A 26,967-nucleotide genomic window follows, 5' to 3' on the forward strand; every position below is an offset into this window, starting at 1 on the left:
CTAAGGCTAAGAAGGGGCTTCTATATTCACCTGCGCCGTATTTATACGCACGGTGAACAAACTAGTACCAATCTCATTTCTGTCGCGTATCCCTGGGCAAGGCCGGGCATGTCCAGACACGTCTTGACGGTGACTTTGAACCTGACTCCGGAGGCCGGTCCCTGGCGCCGGTGGACCGCTGTCCAATAGGAGAATGAACTATTATGGTCTGGGCTAAAGGGATATTCCGTGTATATGTACAAGGAATATACAAGGGATATCAAACGATATACAAATACTATGCAATATATATCAATAAATAAATATATATATTCGGTTTAATCTGATCCTTTGTAACAGCCGCCCCCTAATTAGTCCCACCTAATTAGCTAAGCAGAGACAGATTAACCGCACTGTCCACTACTCAATGTCTGTTGTGAGGGGTCGGTCAGTTCACAAAGTCATGGGGTCATGGTCGTCATCGATGGTATCGGGGAGCCTTGGCAGTTCTATTAGCCTCGCCACGGGTCGGGTGTAGATCCGCCCTTGGACGAGCACTTCGGCTGCTCGGACCTTTCCGTCGGCACCGGTGATCACTTTGCTTACGCGGCCAGCCGGCCACATAGCTCGGGGTAGTGACTGGTCGATAATCATGACGACTGTTCCTTCTGTCAAATTGTCTCTCTCTTTCACCCATTTCTGGCGGGTCTGTAGAGACGGTAGATAGTGGAGTAGGAAGCTGTTCCAAAACTTGTCAGCCAATACTTGACTGTACCTCCACATTCTTCTGCCGTTCGCTTCTTCAGGCCTGTACATTGTCTGTGGTAGCGCGGGGTCCAGCCGCCCCATCAAGAGTGTGTTGGGGGTGACTGGGTCGACATCTGCTACATCACTTGAGACGTAACCGAGGGGCTTTGAGTTCAATACTCCCTCGATCTCCGTGAGGACTGTCATTAGGACTTCTTCCGCCACGGTCTGGGCCCCAAGCGCGGCGTACAGGGCTGTCTTTATTGAACGTACTTCTCGTTCCCAAGTTCCACCGAAGTGAGGTGCGTTCGGGGGATTAAACTGGAAGTCAATCTGGTATGGAGCGAGGTGGGTCTTAAGTTCTGGGCCCATAGCTTGGAAGCTCTCTCTCAGCTCTCTTTCTCCGCCTTTGAAGTTTGTCCCGTGATCAGACAACAATATAGACGGTTTACCTTTCCGCGATGTGAATCTTCGGAAGGCCATAAGGAATGAGTCTGTGCTCATGGTTGGAAGGAGTTCTATATGCATCGCTCGGGTGGTCATGCATTTGAATACAATACCCCACCGCTTCTCGGTTCCTCTTCCTTTCTTTATATACAGCGGGCCGAAACAGTCCATACCGGTGGAGTGAAAAGGCTTGTCGCCGAGTCGGAGGCGACAGGGAGGTAGGTCAGCCATCCGGGGTATACTGGGCTGCGCTCGCCACTTACGACAGTCTAGACAGGTTCGCTGGAAGCGCCGCACTGCTTCTCTCCCTTGCAGTATCCAATAACGACGTCTGATCTCCGCGAAGACTCTCTCTGCCCCGGCGTGATGCACATCCTCGTCGTATTTCTTTATGATCAGCTCTGTGACCTTGTGTCGGCTGTTTAAGACTATCGGGTACTTGACGTCATCCGGTAAGTCTGGAGCTCTCCGCAGACGACCACCCACTCTGATGAGACCATGGGCGTCGCTCTCTGGGGCTAGGTGGAGCAGTCTGCTGTCTGATGGGACGGGCTTTGCTCCCTGTAGACAGTCTAGCTCATCAGGGAACGAGTCTCTCTGGGCTCGTTGTAGTAGAAGAAGTTCTGCTTCTTCGTAGTCAGCTGCAGTAATGTCAGTAGTGAGCTGAACCTCTGGGTGGTGCCACAGGAATGTCTTTAGCTGCGCACTCTCTAGGGTGAGGCAATCGTCTATGTCGGGGTCTGTGGAGACGAGTGTGTTCAATCCACAGAACATAGATTTCTTGTTTTCGGCCTCCTCTTTACTCGCTTCCCGTGGGGTGGGTGTAGGCCACTCTTCTTCCGGGAGCTTGAGGAACTCTGGCCCGTCACTGTATAGGTTGTGACGGGTGAGGTCATCCAGGGACATTCCCCGGGTGATGACGTCAGCTGGGTTGTGTTTTGTGTCCACATACCTCCAGCTTGCTACTTCTGTTAAATCTTGAATCTCTGTGACTCTGACTCCCACGAAGACCTTGTATCTGCACGAATCAGACCGGATCCATGTGAGTACTGTCGTGGAGTCTGACCACAAGATTGTTCTTTGCACCGGAATGGTGAGTTCACGTTGGATTAACGTGGCGAGTTGCGCTCCTGCTAGGGCTGCGCAGAGCTCTAGACGCGGGATAGATTGTTGCTTTCGTGGGGCTATTCTTGAGCGGGCCAGGATGAAAGCAGTATGTATTTCTCCTCCCTCCTCTCGGGCACGCAAGTAGGCCACCGAACCGTAGGCTACTTCGGAGGCGTCGCTGAAGACGTGCAGGTCCATCTGGCACGTCTCCGGCCTCACTGTGGGTGGGAAGTAGCTGCGGCGTATGTTGACACCTGGGAGTGAGCTGAGTTCCGTCTCCCACTCTCTCCATGTGGATGCAAGGTGTTCGGGTATGGGGTCGTCCCAGCCCTGGTCCTTGTCCCATAACGCTCTTACAATCATCTTTGCCCTGGTGGTGTAAGGTAGAATACATCCCAACGGGTCATATTGTCTGGCGAGTGTTCTGTATACACTCCGTCTGGTGGTCGGTAGTGCAGTCGACCTTCCCTGCTCCTTGGTCAGGGGTGTGTGTTTATAATGGAGCGAGTCTGTTTTGAAGCGCCAGACTAGTCCTAATGTCATTTCTTGGGCTTCTCCTGGGATGGTCGCCATCCAGGTCTCGCTGCTTGCTGCCTTGTCCTCGGGGGAGAGGCTGTGCAATACTTGCGGGTCGCTGCTGGCCCACTGCCTGAGATCAAAGCCGCCTTTGATCAGGGAGGCGCGGAGCTTGAGTAGAAGGGCCTCGGCTTCTTCTGGCGTCGAGACGCTTTGCAGACAGTTGTCCACGTAGAAACTATTTCCTACACTTTGTCGGACCTCTTCATCAGCTGCTGGGTCCTCTGCGATGTGTTTTTGCAGTGCAAACGTAGCACAGCATGGGCTGCATGTGGTTCCGAAAGGGAGGACTTCCCATTGATAGATGGCTGGTTGCTCATCCCCGATCCTCTCTCTCCATAGGAACCGCAGCAGGGGCTTGTCCTCTGGGGAGAGGCTGCGCAATACTGGGGGGTCGCTGCTGGCCCGCTGCCGGAGATCAAAGCCGTCTTTGATCAGGGAGGCGCGGAGCAGCGCACGACGTCGCCAGTCAATTTTCTTTATGTGTCCCGCTGTGATTAGCTTGTTAATCTCAGCGCGGTACACAGTCTCTTGAGCGGGGTCTCTGGCTAGGCGCCGCTCTGTGTTCAATAGATACCGCTCCGTCGCTTCTTTTGGGGCGTGGAAGGTGGGCATACCCTCTCGCCTCAGGAGTGGAGTTGCGTATCTCATCACTCCGTTGACTTTGACTCTCTTTGTCCCTTGCTCGAGGAGGGCTATAGCGTAAATGTCTTCCTTGGAACGAATGTCTTTCTTTTCGTTCTTAAAGGGCATTGTCTCTAGTGTCCATAGCCTCTCGACATGCTGTAGGAGGGTGGTGTCTTCTTCTGTCACTCTGGAGTGGAGGCAGCTAGTGGCTGCTGTTCGGTTAAGAGACTTAGCGAGGGGGCCTTGTAATGTCCATCCTAGGCGGGTCTCGACTGCTGCAGGACAGCCTCTGGGCCCTGTGTGGACCCGGTCTATCGGGACTATGAGGTCTGCATGGTCGGAGCCTATCAGCAGGGTCGGGGTGGCACCGTCTATGAGCGGGATAGGTAGTTGACACAGGTGCACATATTTATCCATCAGCTTGGCGATGGGGTAGGTGTACTGCGACAGGCCTATTTCTTGGCTGGTGAAAGCATTAGTAATCCTATACCGTCTCTCTGGCTGCCCGCTTGCTGCGATAGTGAAGGAGACATTCTCGCCCTTTATCGTCTTTAGATCTCTTCTTATTGTCCGAATCGTCATCTGGTTTTCGCTCCCCCGCAGCCCCAGCTGGGCCGCAGCGGACGCGAGGAGAAGGGTCTTCTCTGACCCGTCGTCAAGGACGGCGTAAGTGTCCATGACCTTGTCTTGGTAACTCAGTGTTACGCGGACCACCTTTAAGAGCACTCGGGCGCCCCCGCTGCTGGCGGGGTCAATGTACATAACACTTGCCTTTGTGCTGCTTGAGGGTGCAGGCTTTCTTCTGTTACTGTCGTGTAGGACATCTAGGTGGGCTCCGTCACACCGACTACACCTCTTCTTTAAGCGGCAGTCGGCTGCCATGTGACTGCGCGCACATCGGTAACAGCGTCGGTTGGACTTTATCCATTGACTCACCTCGTCAGCGGTCATCTTCTTGAACGTGTCACATTGTGACAACCAGTGTTCCTTTTCGCAGTACGGGCACACCATCTTCCACTTCTCTTTCATCGAGGGGGTACTGTGGTTCTTGCTGCTCGGTACTGGTTCTGAGTGGTGCATGACGGTCACCAATCTTCGGCCATCGTTTGCTCTCCTAGGTCCCTCTCTGGAGCTTGGGGTGCTCCGCATGAACGTATCCAACCGTAGGCTGTTGACTTCTCTCGCCAGGAAGTCGGCTAGGTCTAGGAGGGATGGCTCGGGACCGTTAGGATCACGGTGGTCTCTTTGCCGCCTGAAGCGCTCTTGTCGGGCGGGCGGAAGCTTCTCTAAAATCCTCTCGACATTAGAGTTCGCGTACAGTTCGTGCATACCCTTTTCTCTTTGCGCCCCCAGCATCCCTACCAGGGATTGTACCTTGATAGACAGGTCATCTAGTGAGCGATTGTCTGTGGCTGGGGGTAGGCGGTCGATATGCCTTATCTCTTGTATTACGTAGTCCCATATGCGTCCATATCTTTGGTCGAGTGCTGCTAGAGCCGCTGTGTATGGGGTAGTAGAGGTGGCATAGGCCAGCGCTATATTGTGCGCTCGGGGCACCTTGAGGTGCTTCAGTAGGATAGCATACTTGTACGGTTCGTCAGCTACATCGGACATCATTGTCTCTAAGCACATTCGTAGCTCCGTGTACTGTGCTCTGTTCTCTTGGGTGAAGTCCAGAAACGTCGGTGTGCCAATGTATGATGCCATGGATGGCTGGCACATCGGTGAGCGTTGGAAGAGAGGCCTCCTAGGCGAGTCTCCTCTTACGCCTCTTGGTGGGCTGGTACCTGCTGGGTACCATGGCCCGCGTATCCAGGTGCTATTCCTCGGGGCTGGTCGTGCGTCAAGCTCACCCGTGAATTGAGTCGGGGGTCTGTAGCGCAGAGCCGCGGGGGTAGAGCCTGGGCTGTACTGGACCTCCTGGTCCTGTGGAGTTCTGTGCTGCTGTCGGGCTTGACTCTCCTCCTCTCCCTCTTCTTCTGCCTCTGGCAGGTCCTCTAGATCCTGTAGTCGTCTATTTAGCCTCTCCGCGGTGTAGACCGTTTCTTCCTTGTAGCTGGTCCTCGCGTGGACCGGTCGGGGAAGGAGTTCGGAGGGGGGTATAGGCTCTCTCTGGTGGTCGGGCTCAGGGTCGCTTGATCGGGTAGGGGAGGGTGCCCTTGACCCGTGTCTTGACGAGGCCCTGGAACCCCGTGCGGAGGGAGGGGGTGTCGCCCTGGCGATCAGCTGCTCCATTATCTGCGCTTGTAATCGGTCGCGCTCGGCTTCGCGCTTGGTGAGAGCGAGGTCGCGCTCCGCTTCTCTTTGGGCACCGGCAGCGGCGCGCTGGGCTTCGGCCCGGTCTCTTACCATATTCTCTTCCGCCTGAAGGCGTCTAATCTCTAGACGTATACGATCTTCGTCGCTCCGTTGCTGCGCTTGAAGGCGTTCTCTTTCCATGGAAGAATGTTCGCGCTCACTAAGCGTCTGTGCTTGGAGTCGATCGCGCTCTGTTGAGGCTGCTAGGCTGGCGAGGAATGCCTGTGCCAGCATCTTGTCCGCCTCGCTGGGGGAAGACGCTGGTTGAGGTGATCCGCTCCTGGCAGTACTCGTTGGAGATCTGTTCTCCTGTGGCGAGTCCTGGAGATCCATCTCCGGGGTGGTCTCCTCTTCTTGTAGCGGGTAGAGTTCCATCCCTGGAGAGCTGTCTTTATCCTGGAGCTCTCCGGGGACTACTTCTTCGGTCTTGGCGGGGGTAAAGTCGTGTCAGGTCCCTCCTGGTCCCTACCGTGAGCTTGGTCAGTTACGTTAGAACCCACTAGGGCCTCTATTGGCGGGGTAGCCTGGGCGATAGGGTCGGACATAATTTTACTATCTACTTTTTCCACGTTTACCGTCTGTAGAAGGCTAGGTAGTATATTGGCAACGTAATCCTCTAAGTACTGAGGTGTCTGCCGTCTACGCTGCGGGCAATCTACTTTAGGAGAACCGTTTTGTGGAGTGTTCATCATAGGCCATGTCAATATTAATACCGCTATATTAATATTACACTAGTTACCCTCCGGCTCGAAGGACCAATTGTAACTGAGGGGTACAATTCCCTGACTGTATTGATAAGTATGGTATCATTAAACCACTACCGCTTTATGTACTTTAATTACTGGCCATACAGTACACGATATATGAATATGATGAACACTTCCCACAATGAAATCGGTTCCAAACAAAGGTATAATCAAGTATTTAATGGAGCAAAAGGTACATAGGATACTTTACATTATTCTTTGAATGCACTTGTAAGGCAAAGGAATGTGCGTAGGCAAATCAACAACGAATGTCCATTCTCTGGTTACGCAGGAGGTAATTATACAACCTGAATCTTAGGGAATTATATCTATGGTACACTAGTAATATAGCGGGAGATACTGGACGGGTCCCCCTGGTTGTAAGCCAGCAGGGGTAGAAGATCTGTCGGTAGTAGAACGTCTGGTCAACGATGACTAAGGAGACTCCAGGTACAGGAGCCGGTGCAATAGCCTCTTGATCCACAGACGGATACAGCTGTTCTCCGTAGACTGTAGCTCCACAGTGAAGAAAGCTAGTCGGCCTCAGGCTCTCTGAGGCGCCGACTCGACTTGACTCCTCGCGGGGTAAATCCAACACGTGCAGGCGTCGGCGATTATCCGCTCCATAAATCACAGGACCAAAGCAAATATATTCCAGCCGCAAAGGGCTATGTAGTCGTCGGGTAGATTAATCCAGTGTACATGTCCATACGGTTCTCGTCTAGGTCTCCTCGGGTGAAAGCGCCATGTGGTCAGCCCAGCCTGGATAAGAACTCTAGCTAATACGAGGAAGCGTTGGAGATGCTGGTCACTGTAGAACTTTAACCGCACGATACACTATACACAAATAGACTATTATTGACTTAATAGAAATATGTCGCACTCGACGGTATAGCGCCAAACTCTGACAATTCAGTTATTAATTCGCACGCGGTCTCAATGCTCTATTCTGGGGCCAAACAGGCCATACTTCACCGCACGTTGTATCGTGGGTGAGGCTTCAACTTATTGGTAACATACTAAGGCTAAGAAGGGGCTTCTATATTCACCTGCGCCGTATTTATACGCACGGTGAACAAACTAGTACCAATCTCATTTCTGTCGCGTATCCCTGGGCAAGGCCGGGCATGTCCAGACACGTCTTGACGGTGACTTTGAACCTGACTCCGGAGGCCGGTCCCTGGCGCCGGTGGACCGCTGTCCAATAGGAGAATGAACTATTATGGTCTGGGCTAAAGGGATATTCCGTGTATATGTACAAGGAATATACAAGGGATATCAAACGATATACAAATACTATGCAATATATATCAATAAATAAATATATATATTCGGTTTAATCTGATCCTTTGTAACAACATGGCTAATAGGTGGCTGGGTTTGGAACCATGGGAGTACTGCTGTTGTCTTGTGCTGCGTATTTGTATTTCCGATTGTTGTCTGTATATGGCATTGATCTCTATTTTTAGTACGTTAACTTGATTTTCTAGTCGAGTTGAGTTGTTGTATTTCAGAGAATTAAATAACGTTGAGTAAAGCGTTTCCAGCTCAGCCAGTTTTGTGCATTGATTCTTGCGCATTTTGGAGGAAAAGTCTTTGATCATTCCCTTTACCGACATCCATATTATTCTGGGGTCTTGCACCGAGTTTGCATTCTCCCGTTGGAATACTATAAGAGCTTCTTTGAGTTGTGTAATGAATTCCTTGTTATTAAGCAGCAACGAGTTAAATCGCCATCTTGGGGCTCGGGAGGATAGTATACCAAATGTACCTTTAAGGAGTAAATAACAGTGATCTGATAGTGCGTTGGGTATCATTTCCACTTCATAATTATCAAATAGTCTCTGTGATGCAAAGACATAATCTATTCTGGATAGTGTATTGTGTCTCGCAGATCGACAAGAGTACTTTCGGGTCGTGGGATTAAGTAACCGCCATAAGTCAATTACACCTGTAATCTTTGACCAATCCTTTAATGCCTTCGATGAATTATTTTGTTCGCTGGAAAAGGCGAGGTAAGATTTGTCCATCCTTGGGTTCCAGATGGCATTAAAATCCGCTCCTATTATAAATGAGTAATCGGGAATGTCTAACATTGCATTGGTTAGTGTAGTGAAGAAATCTTCTTCGTACAAATTTGGGGCGTATACCGCTATCAACGCTATTTTCCTGTTCTTATGTTCAATCTTAGCTATAGTTATCCGACCTTCTACATCAGACCATACTCCCTTTAGTACAATATTCAACTTACGTTTAACGACTATTGCTACACCCCGAGTTCTCGTACCAATAGAGGAGTGACTGATATTATGGTATATGTTGTCCGCTAATTTATCTATGTCTTTCCCTAGAATGTGCGTTTCGCTTAGCAGAGCAATGTCCACATGTTCTTTTTTCATCAGTGTGAGCACGCTTTTGCGTTTGAGTTGGTTATTTATTCCCCCGGTGTTCCATATCATTATATTCAAACTAGCCATAGTCTATACATGTTGCATTGTAATTTTTGGTAATGCTTCTAGCGTGCGAGGCAATAATAGATATACATCCCACTAGTGAGGTCCCGTTGAGAGCCGAGCTTAAAAACATACATATATACAAATAAAAATCCCCTACCCTTCCCTCCCACCGAGAGTCGTACAGGATTGTGTTCCATGAACACAACCTTTGCGTATGACTCCCTCCCTTGCACCACCGGATATCCCAGAATGATCCAATTATCCTTAACATTCCTATGTATACCATAGGATCTAACACTCTAAATTCTACCATAAGTAGAATGTCGACTGTGGCTTGGCCACTTTCCCGTAAAAAATTAATAAATAAAAATGTAAATGAGATAAAACTAAAAATAAAGACCAAAAATAAGCTTCAATTGTCATGCCCTAATCACTTACATTTTATATGAACTTGTGTAATTTATAGTAACCCATGAATAATATGAAGGTATTGAACTGAAGAAGAGAGAGCCTCAATAAATCATGAGCGGATGAAAAAAAAAAAACAAGTAAAAGGAAGAGAACATTAACTTAGATCTTAAAAGAGCATTGCTATGCTTAAACATCTAAAGTATAAATTGGAGAAGTAGTGGAATTATTTCCCATTAATAAAAAACTGTTTTTAAATACGTATATGCAGCATTTCCCCTGACCGTGGTGGGCGATGATCGTTGTGTAGAGTGATCTTTCTGCCGGCCGGCTATGATGGTTCTGTGGTTCTGCATCTAGATAGCTGTTGATTATTCCCCCGAGGGGCTTCTGGTAGAGTGAATGACCACGTATTGCTGATATTCCAGAATGTTCCATATATCAAAGAATGCTTAGATGTTCTAGATTATTCCAATATGTCATTTTTACATTGTTTGAATGTTCCAGTATGTTCTGGAGTGTTCCAATCTTGAATCCAATATGTCCGCAATAATATAAACCCGTCGGGGAAAGCGTTCAAAAACTCTGAGCACGTAGGTCTCTCTGTCCCAAATCCTCGGTTATTAAAGATTGTACTATATGGTGACCTTGCATAACTGAGATTAAAAGGCCATTTATACACTATTCTGCGTGTTGTGCAGACAAGAATTTGGCTGCATCTTCAGGCGAGTTGAGGAGAACCCTTGCTCCTTGTTTATCGACAATGCGAAGTATTGCAGGGTATATTAGTGTTAGGGATTTCCCTATCCCTGGTTGTGAGTTCTTAATTGATTTGCCAGTGGGCCAGTCGGCCGAAAGACGAAGCGGAGACAGAGTATTTCTCAAACGGAGCTTTTATTCATTAGAGAAGAAGACAGCCAGTCAGCCCGCGCGGGCACATCACCAGTAGACAAAAGAGAAGCCCCAGAATGTCCATATTACATGTCACTTTATACACTCTTGAGAAAAGGGGAGGGGGGTGTGTGTATGTCTCTGTGTGTGTGTGTGTGTGTGTGTGTGTGTGTGTGTGTGTGTGTGTGTGTGTGTGTGTGTGTTGAAAGGAAGGATTTTGCATGTATAACTGCCAGAGAGAGAGAGTGAACTAGGATTTTGCATGTTCTGCTACATGATTTTGCATGTGTGTGAGGAGGGAGAGAGACACAGACTTCTAGGCATATTCTTCATTAAGGCCTTTAGATATATAGAGGATATTCGTCATCAATGAACTGAAAAACCTATCAATTCCCCCTTTTGACGTTAAATAAAACGTCAACACACAGTTCATTGATCTGTATCCGTCGATTGTCACCTCATTACATGCATCACATCCAATACCAGACAGGATAATCAACATCAGGAGAGCAGAGAGAGAGATAGAGGGAGGGGAGAAAGCGGGAGAGAGAGAGAGAAGAAAGAGAGAAACACAATTCTGGCAACTTAACAGAAGATAGCACGTAACCCCGCCGGACCCCCCTTACTCATCACCTAACCCAGAGGAACCCCCCCTCTATTACAGTGCACCCCTGGTCCCGTCTTCTAGGGGACGTGGGTCTCCTCCTGAGCTGGTTCCCGTAGGCACACACAACGTCCATCAGGGCGCTTCCTTCCCTCTGTCACAGTGCACCGCCCACCTGGGTCGGCCCCGTCTTCTGGAGGGCAAGGGCTGACCTCCTGAGGTTGGTCCCCGTTCTAGGTGCGGTCCCCTAGACAAACGTGCCTCCTCCGGTCCGCCGCCTTCCCAGTGTCTCAGACTGTCCGCTCCACCTCTCGCCGGCCGGCCCACCATCACTCCAACTCAGCTCAGCGTCTCTCCTGCGGCCGCTTCCCCCGTTCTAGTCGTGGACGAACTGCGTGTCGTAGACGACGATCAGCTGTGATTGATCTGCGGTGCCTGGCTGCGGTGTTCCTCTCCGGCCTCTCGCACAGCTGCCATCTCCTCCGGTCGCCTCTCATCCTGGCCCGTCTGTCCTTCGTCTCCTCCTGCCTGTCATCCGGTCGTCTGGTGGTCTGGTCACGGACGTCTGAGGGGCTGCTGGTATCTCACCCCTGGTTCAGACACGCTGCAGACAGCTGGTAGTGACTGCTGGATCCTCTGCACCGTCTCCTCCTCCTCCTCCGCGTCCCCATTCCGTCCTTGGTTGCGGCTGGCCCACATCAATTCTCACTCTGGAACCTCCATTTGTTAGGGATTTCCCTATCCCTAGTCGTGAGTTCTTAATTGATTTGCCAGTGGGCCAGTCGGCCGAAAGACGAAGCGGAGACAGAGTATTTCTCAAACGGAGCTTTTATTCATTAGAGAAGAAGACAGCCAGTCAGCCCGCGCGGGCACATCACCAGTAGACAAAAGAGAAGCCCCAGAATGTCCATATTACATGTCACTTTATACACTCTTGAGAAAAGGGGAGGGGGGTGTGTGTATGTCTCTGTGTGTGTGTGTGTGTGTGTGTGTGTGTGTGTGTGTTGAAAGGAAGGATTTTGCATGTATAACTGCCAGAGAGAGAGAGTGAACTAGGATTTTGCATGTTCTGCTACATGATTTTGCATGTGTGTGAGGAGGGAGAGAGACACAGACTTCTAGGCATATTCTTCATTAAGGCCTTTAGATATATAGAGGATATTCGTCATCAATGAACTGAAAAACCTATCATTAGTAGGGGTCTGTATTTCTCCAGGTATAGTTGAGACATCACCGTCTTGAACTTGGCACGCAGTTCCACTACATCACGACTATAATCTTCAAAGCAGTGTATTGGTACCTCCATGTATTTCAGATTGCCTTTCATCCTGCGAGTTTCACGAATAATAATTTATTTTATTCTGACTTGGCGCAGTATAACCAATATCACTCTGGGCTTAGCGTTATTGCCAATGGAGCGGGTCCCCAATCTGAAGCACTGTTCCACCTCTGGTATTTTAGGAAGGATCTCTGTTCCCAAGATTTTCTGTAATTCTGTGGCAAACTCTTCAGGGTTTGCACATCTCACTGATTCGTCCAGACCGACAATACGAATATTCAGCTTGCGTTTTTGATATTCCATCTCGAATATTTTGGCTTTCTGTTCTTCATTGATTCGCTTAAGCTCCAACGTTATTTCGCTGAGCTCCGTCTTGATTTCTTTGTAGTTTCCCTTCATCTCAGCAGTTAGGTTAACTTTGTTAACCTCTACTTCATTGTAGATGCGAGCGAAATTGTTTTCGTGGGCTTCCATTACTTTTTCCAGAGCCTCGGTGCGTTTAATCTGTGCGTCGGCGTCCGCTCTCAGCGCATCAATTTTGCCTTCAATAGATTCTTTAATAGCATCTACTTTTTGAGTTATTATCTTCTCCGACAGTTGTGATTGGAGGATCATTTCCTCCATTCTCTTCTCCATTGTCTTCCCCATTTCCTCCATTTTCCGGATGATATGTTCGGTGTCTGCGGAGGTGTTTGATGGGGTTGAACTTGAAGCGGCCACTGTCAAGTCTATATTTTCTGCTGTCAGCCGTACGAATCCTGATTCCTGCGGCGGGACCTCTACGACTGTTTTTGGACTCGTTGTGCCTTTCTTTGGTTTCATCTCGATTCTTTTGGTCAATATAGTTAGTTGATAGTCTCAGTTGATATATGCGTCAAGTTTTAAACGCATTAATGGTTTATAAATATGTTTTTAAAACGAAAAAAAAAATAACGGGTGAGCAGCTGTGTCACATGCGACCTACTCCATTCTATCGCTAAACCGGAAGTCTCAATTATTGTCAATTATTTCAAGTTGCAGGAGACCTTCATCAATGTGAAGTGATGCAAGGAACTCTTGTCCTTTTGTGGAAATAGCAGCTACATTGGCAAATGGGTTGCTCACAAAATGCATCAATTCTCTGGACATGTCAAATTCATCAAATCGACTTGCAAAGTTTTCCCTCAATTTATCAATGAAATCTGTCATTAATTGAGTGACTTTTGGCTCAATTGTGTGTGTTAACGTTGACATGAAAAGAAAAAAGTAAAAAAAAAAAAAAAAAAAAATTATTATTATTATTTTTTTATATTATCATGTAATCTTTGGCGGGCCGGTCAGAATCATCCTGCGGGCCGCCAGTTGAATAGCCCTGGTGTACGAGTTGTAGTGCAAATCCTTTACCAATAAATATAAAGTGAGTTTAGGTGATCTAAAGTGTGGAGAGTGGGTGCTGCAGTGTGTTGTTTGTTTAAAGTGAGTGTGTGCATGTGGATGTGTGTGCTGTGTGCATTTGATGGTTGTTGCATAGTGTTTATTGTTCGTTGAGCAGCCTGATGGCCTGGGGATAGAAGCTTCTTCTGAGTCTTTCTGTGCTCGCCTTGAGACTCCGGTATCGCTTGCCTGACCGCAGCAGTTCAAAGAGGCAGTTGTTTGGGTGGCTGGAGTCCTTGATGATTCTCTTAGCCTTACCCCTGCACCGCTTGTTGTAAATGTTCTGGAGGGTGGGAAGCCCCCCTCCAATTGTGCGTTCGGCTGAACGTGTCACTCTCTGTAGTCTGCTTCGGTCTTGTGCAGTGCTATTCCCAAACCAGGAGGTGATGTTGCCAGTCAGGATGCTCTCTATTGTACATGAGTAGAAGTTCTTAAGGATATTCTGACTGACTTGGAACTTCCTTAGGCGCCTGAGGAAGTAGAGGCGTTGTCGTGCCTTCTTCACAACACTGTCAATGTGTGTGGTCCATGTCAAGTCCTCGGATATGTGGGCTCCGAGGTACTTAAAACTGTTCACTCTCTCAACCGGTGCCCCGTCGATGCTGAGGGGGCTGTAGTCCCTGACCCCCGACCTCCTAAAGTCCACAATCATCTCCTTTGTTTTGCTGACATTCAGGGAGAGGCTGTTCTCCTGGCACCATCCCGCCAGGACCTTGACCTCTTCCAAGTAGGCCCTCTCGTCGTTTGCAGAGATCAGGCCCACCACTACTGTGTCGTCAGCAAATATGATGATTGTGTTGTTACTCCGCTGAGCCACACAGTCATGTGTGTACAGGGAGTAGAGGAGGGGACTCAGAACACAGCCCTGGGGGGCCCCTATGTTGAGGGTGATGGATGAGGAGGTGCAGTTACCTGCTCTCACCACCTGGGGTCTGCCCGTCAGGAAGTCCAAGACCCACTGGCAGAGGTCATAGTTCAAGCCCAGGTCCCTGAGCTTGGCTATGAGTTTGGAGGGGACTATGGTATTGAATGCCGAGCTGTAGTCGATGAATAGCATTCTCACATAGTTCCCCTTCCTCTTGTCCAGGTGTGATGCTGCTGTGTGCAGCACATGGGCTATGGCGTCCTCCGTGGACCTGTTGGGGCGGTATGCAAATTGCAGGGGGTCCAGGTTGATGGGGAGGGAGGAGCAGATGTAGCCCTTTACTAGCTTCTCAAAGCACTTCATGGCTATGGAGGTGAGAGCTACAGGGCGGTAGACGTTGAGGCAAACAGGCTTGGATTTTTTAGGTACAGGGATGATAGTGGATCTTCCTTTTCCCGTCATTTATCAAAGCTGTTTTCTTTGATGATTTGAGCAGATCAGTCCAGCATTGCACAGCCATGCTTCTGTTGTAACAAGACAGCACTTCCTGAAACAGCACGTAGCCACGGCAACCGAGGTCTTCTTCTTTATTTTTTTCCGGCAGTGTAAACGCAACATGGCGTATTACTGCCCTCCTCAGTTCTATACTACGCCCACAATTGAGAAAAACTTAAATATGCATAGGCCTACTTTTTTTTTAATAATAATAAATAAAATAACATTATATCCTCTGGTACAACTCTGCCTCGTGCAGAAATGTCAGCACTGCCTCTGTGATCAGCTGGTGGTTCTCATTATTCAGGCCAAAGAAAGATTTTAGAGAGAAAGAAGAAACTCCCAATTCTGATAACCTTTTATAAAAGATTTCCCTTTCTTTCCTATACCTGTCACATTCTAGGAAAACATGCTTGACAGTTTCAGGCTCTCCACATTCACACCGCCCATCTGGATGTTTTCCCACAATGCTTAAGGTACTGTTCAACCCACAATGTCCCAGCCTCAATCTACACATCTTGAACCTATCGCTCCTAGACCCATATCCAGCCACGTTGATTCATAGCACTTCATGGCTATGGAGGTGAGAGCTACAGGGCGGTAGTCGTTGAGGCAAGCAGGCTTGGATTTTTTAGGTACAGGGATGATAGTGGACTTCTTCAGGCAGGTGGGGATGACAGCCTCCTCTAAGGACAGGTTAAATATGTCAGTGAATACCGGGGCCAGTTGGTCGGCACAGACTTTTAGGATGCGGCCGGGGATGCCGTCCGGTCCTGTTGCCTTCCTGATATTAACTTTTTTAAAGGTCCACCTCACCTCATGCTCTGTTACCCTGAACACTGAGTCTCCATCAGCAGACCCCCCCCCCCCCCCCCCATTGCCGTGGCTTGTAGGCTGGTGTTGTTATTACCAGCCTCAAACCTCGCATAGAAGGTATTGAGATCATTTGCTAAGGAGATGTCACTGTTCAGTTTGAGGGAGGTGCCTTTGTAGTCTGTCATCGTTTTGAGGCCCTGCCACATAGCTCTGGAGTCAGCCTGTTCAAACTGAAGTAAAATTGTATCCCTGTAGCGCCGTTTTGCCTCTATTACTGTCCTCCTTACGTTGTATCGCGCCACCTTGTGGTCATTCATGTTGCCTGCCACCAGGCCGGCGTTGTATGCTGTGGTGCGCGCTTTCAGAGCTTCACGGACGGATTTGTCTACCCAGGGCTTTTGATTTGGGTAAACTTTAATTATGGTAGTGGGGATTGTTTCTTCCACCAAAGTACGAACAAAGTCCAGCACTGTCTCCATGTAGTCATTTATGTTATCTGTGTTGTCACGGAATACACTCCAGTCTGTGCACTCAAGCGCAGCTTGGAGCGTCTCCTCTGACTCCACATCCCATTTCTGCACCTCTCGCGAGACTACCGGAGTGCTCTTGATTCTTTGTTTATATTTTGGTGAAAGAAAGATGGCCGCATGATCAGATTTTCCGAAGCCACTAGCAGAATGAGCCTTGTACCCACCCTTGAATTGCGAGTAACAGTGGTCTAAAATGTTACCGCCTCTGGTGTTACAAGTCACATGCTGATAGAAGTCCGGCAATACCTTTCTCAGATTGGCGCTATTGAAATCACCCACAACCACAATAGCAGCGTCAAGGTTCGCTGACTGGAGTTTGTTTACCTCGTCGTGGAGCCTGGAGAGCGCGTCACCGGTGTTTGCTTGCGGTGGAATATACACTCCGATCAGGATGATCGACGTTAGCTCCCTCGGGAGGAAGAAAGGTCGACACTTGATGGATATATATTCCAGGTTGGGGGAGCAGTGGTTCGATAGTTACTTCACATTGGCTGGATCGCTCCAATTGTTATTCAACATGAAGGCTATTCCACCTCCACGCTGTTTGCCGGATTCTACTGTTCTATCCTTGCGGTGAATGAAGAAGTGTTCGGCCGGTTGGATGGCGTGGTCTGGGACGTCTGGCGTCAACCACGTCTCGGTGAAGCAGAGAACATTGCAGTCTCTAACGTCTCTCTGGAATTGAATCCTTGCTCTGATGTCATCTAGTTTATTGTCTATTGATTGTACATTGGCTAGCAATATACTGGGTAGTGTCGTTCGGTGTCGCCTGGTTCTCAATCTGTTACGGACTCCAGCTCTTCCCTCGCCGCCTGGATCCTTTGTTCCTTGGATCGAGGTCTGGTCCGATTGTCCTCAAGATCTCAACAGGCCAGTGTTGTGGTTCAGAGAGCTGATCCAGAGAGTAATCCAGTTGGTAAGTTTCCCGTAATCCAATGTCTATGAGTGACTGACGGTCATACACATTAAATGCACCAACAGTTGGTACAAACAAAACTCTTAAAACTATAAATATTAACAAAAGTAAGCACAGTCTCGACGGAGCGCACAGACAGGCAGCCGGTCGTTGCGGCGCCATCTCAATCTGGTACCCCAGGAGATGACTGTCTAGCAGGGAGCATCCTCACAGCACCAGCCTATCTTCTCCCTCCTCCTGGATGACCTGGCCAATGGAGGCCTGGCTCTGGGCTCTTATGAAGCACTGCCGTTTGCACTCCATCAGCTTCTCCAGGTCGCGCCACATCTTCATCTGCTTCATGTTGGAGCCGTGGCTCTCTCTCACCGCCTTCTGCTTCTCACGCAGCTTCTTGCCCAGTGACTCCTGCTCTGCAATGTTCTTCATGTAAACTTCCCTGATGGCCTTTCTCCTCTTAAGCTCTCTGGCTTGGCGTCTGCTGCCTGCCGCAAATCCTTCACCTGCTGCTGGGACCTCTGGAGTCTCTGCTCTGCCTGGAACAGTTGGTTCTTCTGTTCTTGCTTCTGCTGAGTCAGTGACTCCTCTCTCTCCTTCTCCACACGGATGTGTCTGGCCATGTCCAGCATCCGTTGATAGTTGGCCACCGTCTCCACCCTCTTCTTCAGCCTCTCCACTCGTTTGATGAGCTGATCTTTCTCCTCCTCCATTGCACTTATGTCCCTTCTTATTTCTGCTGTGGAGAAGCCTGATGTCCTCAGCTGCTCACACTCCTTGTGATAGGTCTTAAATCCATCCACCAGCTCTTCATACTGGTTATGAGTGTCAATGACGACATCGTCTTGTAAGAACTCTGCAGGCACCTCCAGTTTAACAAGAAAACTGGCCAGGTAAGCCCTCTTCTTTAGCTCTGTGACCCTCTGTAGCAACCAGTGGAGGATAGGGTGGATCACAGGTTTATTACCTATAACCAAACCTTGTCTGAAACTGCTCACATCAGAATGACTCCCAGGGGGTTTATATTTCAGCATCCCCAGCAAATTAAACATTCTCTTTGCAGTCTGCTCAGGCATTTCTTCTCGGATATCAATGCTTTGCTTTGGATCTATTTCAGCCAGGACATCATTAACACTTTCAATGCCGGAGCTCGGTGCGAGCTTTAGTGCTTCCTTGCCACCACCCACTTCAATGATAGAGCTCTCATATTTGCAAACGCATAAACTACATCTTAAATTATGGCTATGTGTCTAATCTGGCCGTCGCTTATCAATGACTTGTTTGCAGTCAACATTGTCGAAACGGATTGTTTTTTAATCGGTTCATTTCCATTTTATACCATTTTGAAAAACGCTTGTTTCTTGAAAGTTTCAGGAAAATATAAAGATTCTGTGATAATCGCCCTTTACTGGAATATTCTGGAATACACAAAAATGTTGTAATTTTTCTGCCTATTTATGAATCGTTTTCAAATAAACGCTAGATTATCGATAGTATATGTGTACTTATGCACGCTAGAGAAGCGAGCTGAAAAATCGAATCTCTTATTTCCTGATCGCACACACAGACACACAGGGCCAGTGATGCCACAGATTACTTGTAAAAGTAATCTGATTACTGATTACTCCTTTAAAAAGTAATCTAAGTTACTTTACTGATTACTTGATTATCAGAGTAACTTAGTTACTTTGAAAGTAACTAGGTTACGAAGTCGTCGTCGTTCCCCCAACAGTTTTTTTAAACGCTTTATTGAAAGTGCATAAATAGTTTTTAACTTGTTTCTCTGCACATAACGTAAATTGTTAAACTAGTGCTTCAGCTTCTGTACCATCAAGTATGGTAAAGCAACAGTCTATGATGCTCACAGCATTAGAGCAGCCAGCCAGTGGTTTTACAAAACCAGTGTATCACATCTAACAAATGCAGGCTGAACTATTCAATTATATCAACTGTAACTATTAAATTGTTTTTATAAATGTCTCTCTATAAACATACAATCAGTCTCTCTTTAACATGTAAATTAACTGTAAATCTGGCAAATAAGAGCTTTTGCTCTGCCACCATCAAATATACATTAATCAAAAGGGAAAGAAACAATCTCTCTCTTTTGCTGTTTGGCTGGCCTCCGAGTCCTCCTGTACCTAGTCGAAGCGTCGGCTAGTGTTGTGATTCCAGATGCTTTCAATGCAATTGGATGTGCTGTTTTTAGCGGTAGACAGTATTTTGTTTCCTCCGCATATGAATGTTTTTTTCACCCGGCTTAGCTGACACAAACGTGAAGTAGTGACTGAGGCTACGTTTAGACGAGCGTTTTGGGGTGGAATTCTCCGCGCAGACGAGGCTGTAACAACGGAGCCCTGCTGTCACACGATTGGCGCATATGTCACATGACGTGCTGTGAAGACCCGCCCTACTCTGCCTCTGATTCGCAGACTGTGGATGGGGAATGTGATTGGACCAAAGCAGAGTCACTCACAGACAGAGGGTCCAGTCACGCCGCGGGACACATTGTGTATTTAACCCTTTCACTGCCACACGACGTCACTCCCAAATAAGAAAAACAGCTCAAAATGACTGTCGAAAACGAAATAAAATACTGCATTCCGCCTGCATTATGAATTTATGATGAGATAGTAACGAAATAGTAACGCACAGCCACTTGGACAAGTAACTGCAATCAGATTACTGGCTTTTAAAGATTAACGCGTTAGATTACTATTTTCGGAGAAAAGTAATCAGATTACAATAACGCGTTACTTAGTAACGCGTTACTGGCATCACTGCACAGGGCACACGCTGATATCTCTGTGAAAAAAGCTCTGATTATCCTAAGACTGGTAAAATAGATTCCTTACCTCAGATCAGATGTTCTCCAAAAAGATTATTCCAATTCCTGATCGCCATTCCAAATATCGATCACGTTTATTGATCCAATGCTGGGTACTGGAAATATGTATTCCACACTGTTTTGGGGCTCGGAAATTAATCTGATACTCTCTGGTGGCTTGCCCGAGAAGTAAAATGAGGAAGCTGGATTTCCCCCCATGCAATCCATTCCAAAGGGGTGCAGTACCACAGGGAGACGATAGGGGGCGGTATTTTCCCAATGGAGCTCAGAGAGAGTTTGCAGCACTAACGTGAGACTAGATTGATGAAATATGAATTCAAATCGCTAATAAAAAAACAAACAAGATATCGCGTCTTTGGCAATGAACGGTCGGCATGAACAAACGACATATCGCGTTGTTGGCATTGAAAGTGTTAAGAATCTGCAACAGTTGCATAGGTTCGAGGGAGTCAAACGTGATGAGGTTGAAGTTTTTCTTGAACGGACGTTTTTCTTTGTTGAGTTGCTCAACGATACATTTAAGTTGTTCACTCATCTTGGAAACGTTAACATGTACTTGCAAGGTTTATGTAAATAGTTGTCGTTTTCCTCTGTGCTAGCTAGTTGGATGATGATCAAGTTATCCTCTTTTTTGAATTTCCGGCAGTCTAGACGCCCTTCGGCGTATTGCTGTTTTAGGTAAAAATTCTCATAGATTCAAAGGAATTTATTATGGTCAAGTCATACAGTCAGTGGCAAATATTCCTGGAAGCCAAGGGAAGCCAGGCTTTCCCAGAAAAATATGAACAGTAAAACATTTAAATTTAAATTTAAACAAATGTTCTTTTATATAGTTTACAATAATAATAAAAAAAATCATTATTTTTCATCTCTGTGTTATAATTTTTTGTTGAATTTTCTCCCTCTTCTCCTTCTCACTCTCTCTAACACTGTCAGACTCACTGAGGCAGGCTGGCAGTCACTCTGTGCTCACTGCAGCTCAGGCAGAATAGAGAACATTTGCAGAGGGGAGGGGGCGGTGTCTTTTTCTAGCGTCCACATTGTGGTTCATAGTTGTGGACTCCACAACCAATTATTAGCCAATAAGATTCGAGCTTAATAAAGGGGTTCCCACGCCTTAACATGGGGCTGTCTGACAGCAAAGCACTCTAGCGTCTTCAAATTTTTGCGCTCTGGAGGCGGGCCAGTCCAGAACGTTTCCACCGATTGACCAATTAAATCACATTAAAAGCTAAACGTGACAACGTCATCGCCTCGGCGCGTAAACCGAACACGGAAACTGCGTTGGGGAAAATATACACGCCTCGCGGCCACGTTCAAATCAAAACAACAATATGTTTAGGCTGGAGGGAACCCCGGAGATAGCTAGCTAACGTTATGTGAGTCTTAATGTCTAAACAAACAGCATTTTTTGATTGATTGAAATTCGGATTCCTCTCTCGGATTAATTCATTGAGACCTGAAATTCGCTCAGCTGCAGAAAAGTTTAGGAGAATACCCACAGGACTTGGAGAACTTTGTGGACGAGTTGCTTTATTTTACTTAATTTGGACCAAGGCGCATCAGCTGCAACAATGGTGAGTACCTAATAACCTAATAACTTTTCATAAGTGATGCCGCTGTGTGTGTGTGTGTGTGTGTGTGGGGAGCCATACTGTATATGTTCTGCCGTGTCATATACTGTGTTATTGTGTTGATGGGGCGGCGCCGACTCGCCGAGTCATACTGTACTGGTCTGCTTGTGTTTGATGGGCCGAGCCACAGTATACATGTATGTTCTGCCATGTCAGCAATATCTTGCAAGACGCTTAGAAACGCTCCGACGGCGACATCAAGCCATTCATTAATTTCAACCTAGAACCTAAATGATCTCTCTCTCTCTCTCTCTGATTCATAATCAAACCAGACCTCCTGCAGGCAACCACTGTGTGTGTGTGTGTGTGTGTGTGTAATATTCAGAAAGAGAGGGAGAGAGAGAGCGAGGGAGGGAGAAATATATTATATATATTATTTGGCTTAAATATGAAAAAAAATTATTAAAAACATTTTATTAATAAAAATAAAATTATAATAATTTGTTTTGGCATCCTCTGTTATTTTACCCACGCGACGCCACTGCATACAGTTGAAGAGTGTAAGTGTACGCATTTACGCTTGTGTTACGAAGACATCCTCAGACTCTGAGGAGCTCCAGCCGTCGCCACAGAGGGGACACGACGCCTCCATGTCTCTCCAGCACTGGGTGCACAGGAGCGCCCGGCAGCCTGGAGCGGAGCACCTCACAGTACCCCCGCCGCTGCTCTGTCTCTCTTCACACACACAGCACCACTGCAGCCCCAGCCGCTCCAAGTAACACAACATACCAGACGCCGTCCTCTGTCTTCTTCCCTGCTTCATGAGCCTTCTGCGCTGCGTGGCCACGTACGAGACACGTCTCGCTATCTGCAGGTTGTATAGGAACAGAGCACGCTTTTTCTCCCGCTTGGGGAAGTAGAAGGTTGCTATGACCCGTCTCAGCCGGTTGCTGTAAACTTGCAGCACGCACATCAGCGCCATCACCAGGAGAGGCACGGTACTCCACATGTAGCCCTCTGTGGTGAGGGCCCTTGGCTGAAGCAAGCAATTTTGGTTGCTGCTCTGGATGTCCAGGCTGGAGGAACTGTTGAAGGCCATAATGGTCCTCCTTAGCATCCTGGCCATCATTGAGGCTCCATCCACCTTGATGTATATATGGTGATTGCTTTTGACAGATAATTCCATGTAGGTGTGTCTTCCGATGATTTCAAATACGTGGAACAGCATCATGTCGAGGGCCAGCAGCACGCTGGCCAACATCACCAGAGAGACCACCTGCAGTAGACCCCCGATCACTTCTTTCAGTTCACTGGGATGGATGGACAGAGTACAGGGGTTGATGAACAGACCACGCTCTGCTTTCTTCAGTGGTAACAGGTAACACTTGCCCGCTTTTCTCCTTCGAGCATCAATCTGTCTGAAGTACCTGGTGATGTATATGTTGTCAAAGTGAATGTCTTGGGTGAACTGTCTTGCATATCCAAACGCTCCGTAGAGGATGGTGATGAAGGTGAAGGAGAGCAGCATCTGCATGATGTCCAGCAGCTTGGTAGCCACAGCCTTGTGTTGCTGGAAGGACCTGCGGATATTTCTAGTGAAGTCCTCCGGGCTCACACCCCCGGACACAGACCTTTGCTCCACGCTCTCCATGACCACTTTACTGCTGAACTCGCTGGACAGCGAGCCAATAGAGGAGCTGAGCTCGTCATACATCTGGCCGAAGTTCCCCTCCACCGGAACCTCTTCTCTGCACCACGGTGTCATGACTCTCGTGACATTACAGAGGAAGTCGAACTTCATGGACACACACAGGATGTGGTTGATGATAGGGGCCTTGATAGTGTCCATGCAGTCCTGCCACTTGTCCTGGAACCACTTACGGCATCGCTCTATGCCTTGTTCCACTACATAGTCACATTGCATCATAGTCTTGGCGGCAAACATGTCCTGGGTACTGTTGGTCACGGAGACGGGCTGAGGTTTGTCGCTGTTGTAGCCATACAGATCCTTGACCTCATCTCTGATCTTCTGGAACGCTCTGTCGACGTTCGTGGCTTCGTCCTTGAATTCTTTGTTATCACCCACGATGTCCGTGACCACCATCATGAAGGGCTCTATGGCGGCCCGCCACATCACCTTGGTGTGATTGATCTGGATCTCAATGTTGCAGCCCATGGAGAGGGCAATGTCTTGGACATTGTGCTGGATGTTGTCGATCGGCCCGCTTAATAGGCCCGAGAGGATGAACAGCATCACGTAGGCTCTGCCCTGGGAGCCCAGCATGCTGGGAAAAGTTAGGAGGGCGGAACAACGTAAGTGGGATGAGAGCGCTCCACCCAGGATGCATATTACAACAAAGACACATCCTGCCAGCCACCTGTACTGAAGGCTCATTGGAATGTTGTGAAGGAGACCCAGGAACATTCCTGCACCACTCACGGCACCAAACAGCGCTCCAAGGAAGAGACGAACAACCCAAAAATCACAGGACTGACTGAAGAGGAAGTGATGTATGAACCCCGGCAACACAACGGCACTAATCTTCCCCAGGGTGGTATGTGGAGATTTGAGGCGCCCCCGTGTTCCCAAGTCAACAGTCTCAGCCATCATCTGTCACTGGGCACAAGCTGAACTCTGTTCGGACTCTAGAAAACTCAATCTATTTCTTTGTTTTCTACATGGTAGAAGAAGTGTGAACTGAACACACTCATAGGCTACAAACGATTTTCTTTAAACTGGCTGGTCAGAAGTATCAACTGTAGGCATTGGCATGATATTACTGATTAACCTCTTTCCTGATATAATATGTCAAACATTTTCTAGAATGTTGTATTATGACATCATACAACATTCTAGGACATCAGAACATTTGTGATGTCATTTGTGATGTCATAATAGAACATTCTAGAACATTTGTGATGTTACAGTATCATGTCATAATAGAACATTCTAGAACATTTGTGATGTCACAGTATGATGTCATAATAGAACATTCTAGAACATTTGTTGAGAAAATCACCTCTACAGTAATTAGTCACGAATGCTTGAATATTGTTTAGAATCCTGAGGCTGACACAAATCCAAAAAATAATCCTTTGAAAAAGTGAACCAACTTAGAGGGTGCTTTGTATGGTAACAGTGGTGGGAGGGTAGGTGCACCACAGCCAAACACATCATTTCTAGTTTCAAACAGTGCTCCAAGGATCCTGTTTGTCTCTTTAAAAATTGTTTTACTAAAGATATATCATACAGCATTTGGATTTTTCAGAGGTAAATTTCCCCTCCCTAAAAAAATGACATGGTGCACCTTTAATGGATATGTGGTAGTAATACATATAACAGCATATTCACATTTATTAAATTTCATTTATTAAAACCACAGACTCACTGAAACATACTTTGGAAGAGACAAAGAGACTCAGCACCCAATGGGCACCCAAAGACAAGAGAGCGTTGGAGGGGAGACTCAACGCCTTCGAACAGATAGCAAGGGAGTGGAGATACCTTCTTCTGAGTCCCAACGTGGCTGAGTTGGAGAAGCGGTACAGGCACCTGGACGAGGAAAGAGCAGCACTATTGGACAGGTGGTCGACCCTCCAAGAGCCTGGGGGAAAGGGTGACATTGGAATTACTTATGAGGATGAAGAGGAGGAAAAGACACACAATGTTGAAAGGGGCGGTGATGCGGCCAGTCCACCTGTTATTGCAAACGATGTTCTGCAACTTGCCGCCGAAGCTAACCCTTCCCCGTCCGCCGACGACAAAAGTGCGGTCCTTCACGTCCACTCGTCATCTCCTCAGCATCACAGCATTCAAACAGAGGGCACTTACAGAGATCCTCCCTTGCCTCTCGGGAGCCACGAGGAGGCCTCTAACGCCGCCCATCTCCAGCTTGGAGAAGAGACCACAAGAAGTGGGCCTCAGTCTCCAGTATATCGGAGGGCGTTCACTCCCACGGGTGAGACAACCCGGCAGCGAACCCCATTTTAACCATCGTGCCAACCTCACTATCATTCCTCAGTCACGAGGTGACCACGCCACGCCACCAGGTGATGAGGGCGCAACGCAGGAAGGTCTCGCTCACCACAGAGGCCACCAGGGGGCCTGACCAAGCATCAAGCTCGCCGCCATAAATCTGCCCAAATTCTGTGGGGACAGAAGGACCTATTGGCGCTGGCGGGATAACTGGGAGGACCTCCAGGCATTAGCCGAGCCCTCAGGATTGCCTATGCAAGGATATGCAAGCTATACCACCTGCTGGACAGTGTGGAAGAGCCGCTGAGGAAGAAACTCGGGCTGGATCGCTGCAGAACGGCAGATGATGTTTTCAGACTCCTGGACAACCGCTTTGGGGACAGGAGCGCAACCGCAAATCTGATCCTCAAAGGTCTGGAAGAAGTGCCTGCAGTACGGATTAACCAGCCTAGGCCGATGATCGACCTGGTCCAGGCAGTGGAAACCGCACTGTACGACCTGAAGGACCTTGGGATGGAGGATGTTATTAAAAACCACTTAACTGTCGCCGCCATAGAGAGAAAATTGGATCTCCTATGAGCGTGACCCCGCAAATGGCGTTACGCCCAGAAGCTACTTTGACAGGCTCTTGTCATTCCTGAAAGGACAGGAAAGGATCCTCGAGAGGCTAGCACAGCTGGAGATCGGAACCACCCACGCTGGCGATAGACCAACCCAGCGTGAGAGGCTGAGTGACAGAGGAGGTGACAGACGGTCATTCACCAGAACGACAGCGAGCGAAGTCAGAAGAGAGCCCCGGAGGGACTCGTGCACCATGTGTGGAGAAAAGGCACATGGAAAGAGACTGTACTTCTGCCCGGCCTTCAAGAAGGCTAAACTGTCTGAGAAGAGAGCCCAGGTGAAGAAAGCAGGAGCATGCGCCAAATGCCTCGCTTATCACGGGGCCAACGGCCTATGCGAGAGGAGATTCCTCTGCAAGAAGGATGAGTGTGTGAAGGGGGGCGGCCCTGTCGATCATAATTTTCTCCTCTGCTCCAAGACACAGGACAGGAGCGAAACAACCAATGAGCCCAGTGCTCACAAAGGGCTCAGAGGCTTTACGGCTGAGCAAGAGAAGGTTGTCACGGAGTTAAAATTGTCAACGCTCCAAATGGAAGCATTTAAAAAGGCCTTCACGAACAAAACGACCTCAAAAGTGTGCGCCAGCAAGAGCCTGTTGGACAAAAGCGGCATAAAAGAATACCCAGTCCTCATGATGCTCATGGATGTCACGACGAGAGGAGGAGACTGTGTCGGAGCGTTGATTGACCTCGCCTCCGACACCAACTATATCACTCACAGAGCCGCCAAGAGACTCAGGCTGACCGGCGAGCCA

General features: G+C 48.1%; 2 protein-coding genes across 2 annotated transcripts; both read right to left on the bottom strand.

Annotated features, from left to right (window-relative positions):
- Positions 1–17,622: 17,622 nt before the first annotated feature.
- On the bottom strand, positions 17,623–20,577 carry LOC311243066 (intraflagellar transport protein 81 homolog; the record flags this gene model as incomplete). The annotated part of the gene is made up of 2 exons (XM_084332137.1): positions 17,623–18,328; positions 20,462–20,577. The coding sequence occupies 2 exons, from the start codon at positions 20,575–20,577 to the stop codon at positions 17,623–17,625; spliced, it is 822 nt and encodes a 273-aa protein (XP_084188263.1).
- A 1,613-nt stretch (positions 20,578–22,190) lies between these two features.
- On the bottom strand, positions 22,191–24,224 carry LOC311243067 (E3 ubiquitin-protein ligase DCST1-like; the record flags this gene model as incomplete). The annotated part of the gene is made up of 1 exon (XM_084332138.1): positions 22,191–24,224. One exon carries the CDS (start codon positions 24,222–24,224, stop codon positions 22,191–22,193), a length of 2,034 nt encoding a protein of 677 aa, XP_084188264.1.
- Between the last annotated feature and the right edge of the window lie 2,743 nt (positions 24,225–26,967).

This window comes from Notolepis coatsorum (assembly GCF_963971535.1).
Source record: "Notolepis coatsorum genome assembly, chromosome: 16".
Taxonomy (NCBI): domain Eukaryota; kingdom Metazoa; phylum Chordata; class Actinopteri; order Aulopiformes; family Paralepididae; genus Notolepis; species Notolepis coatsorum.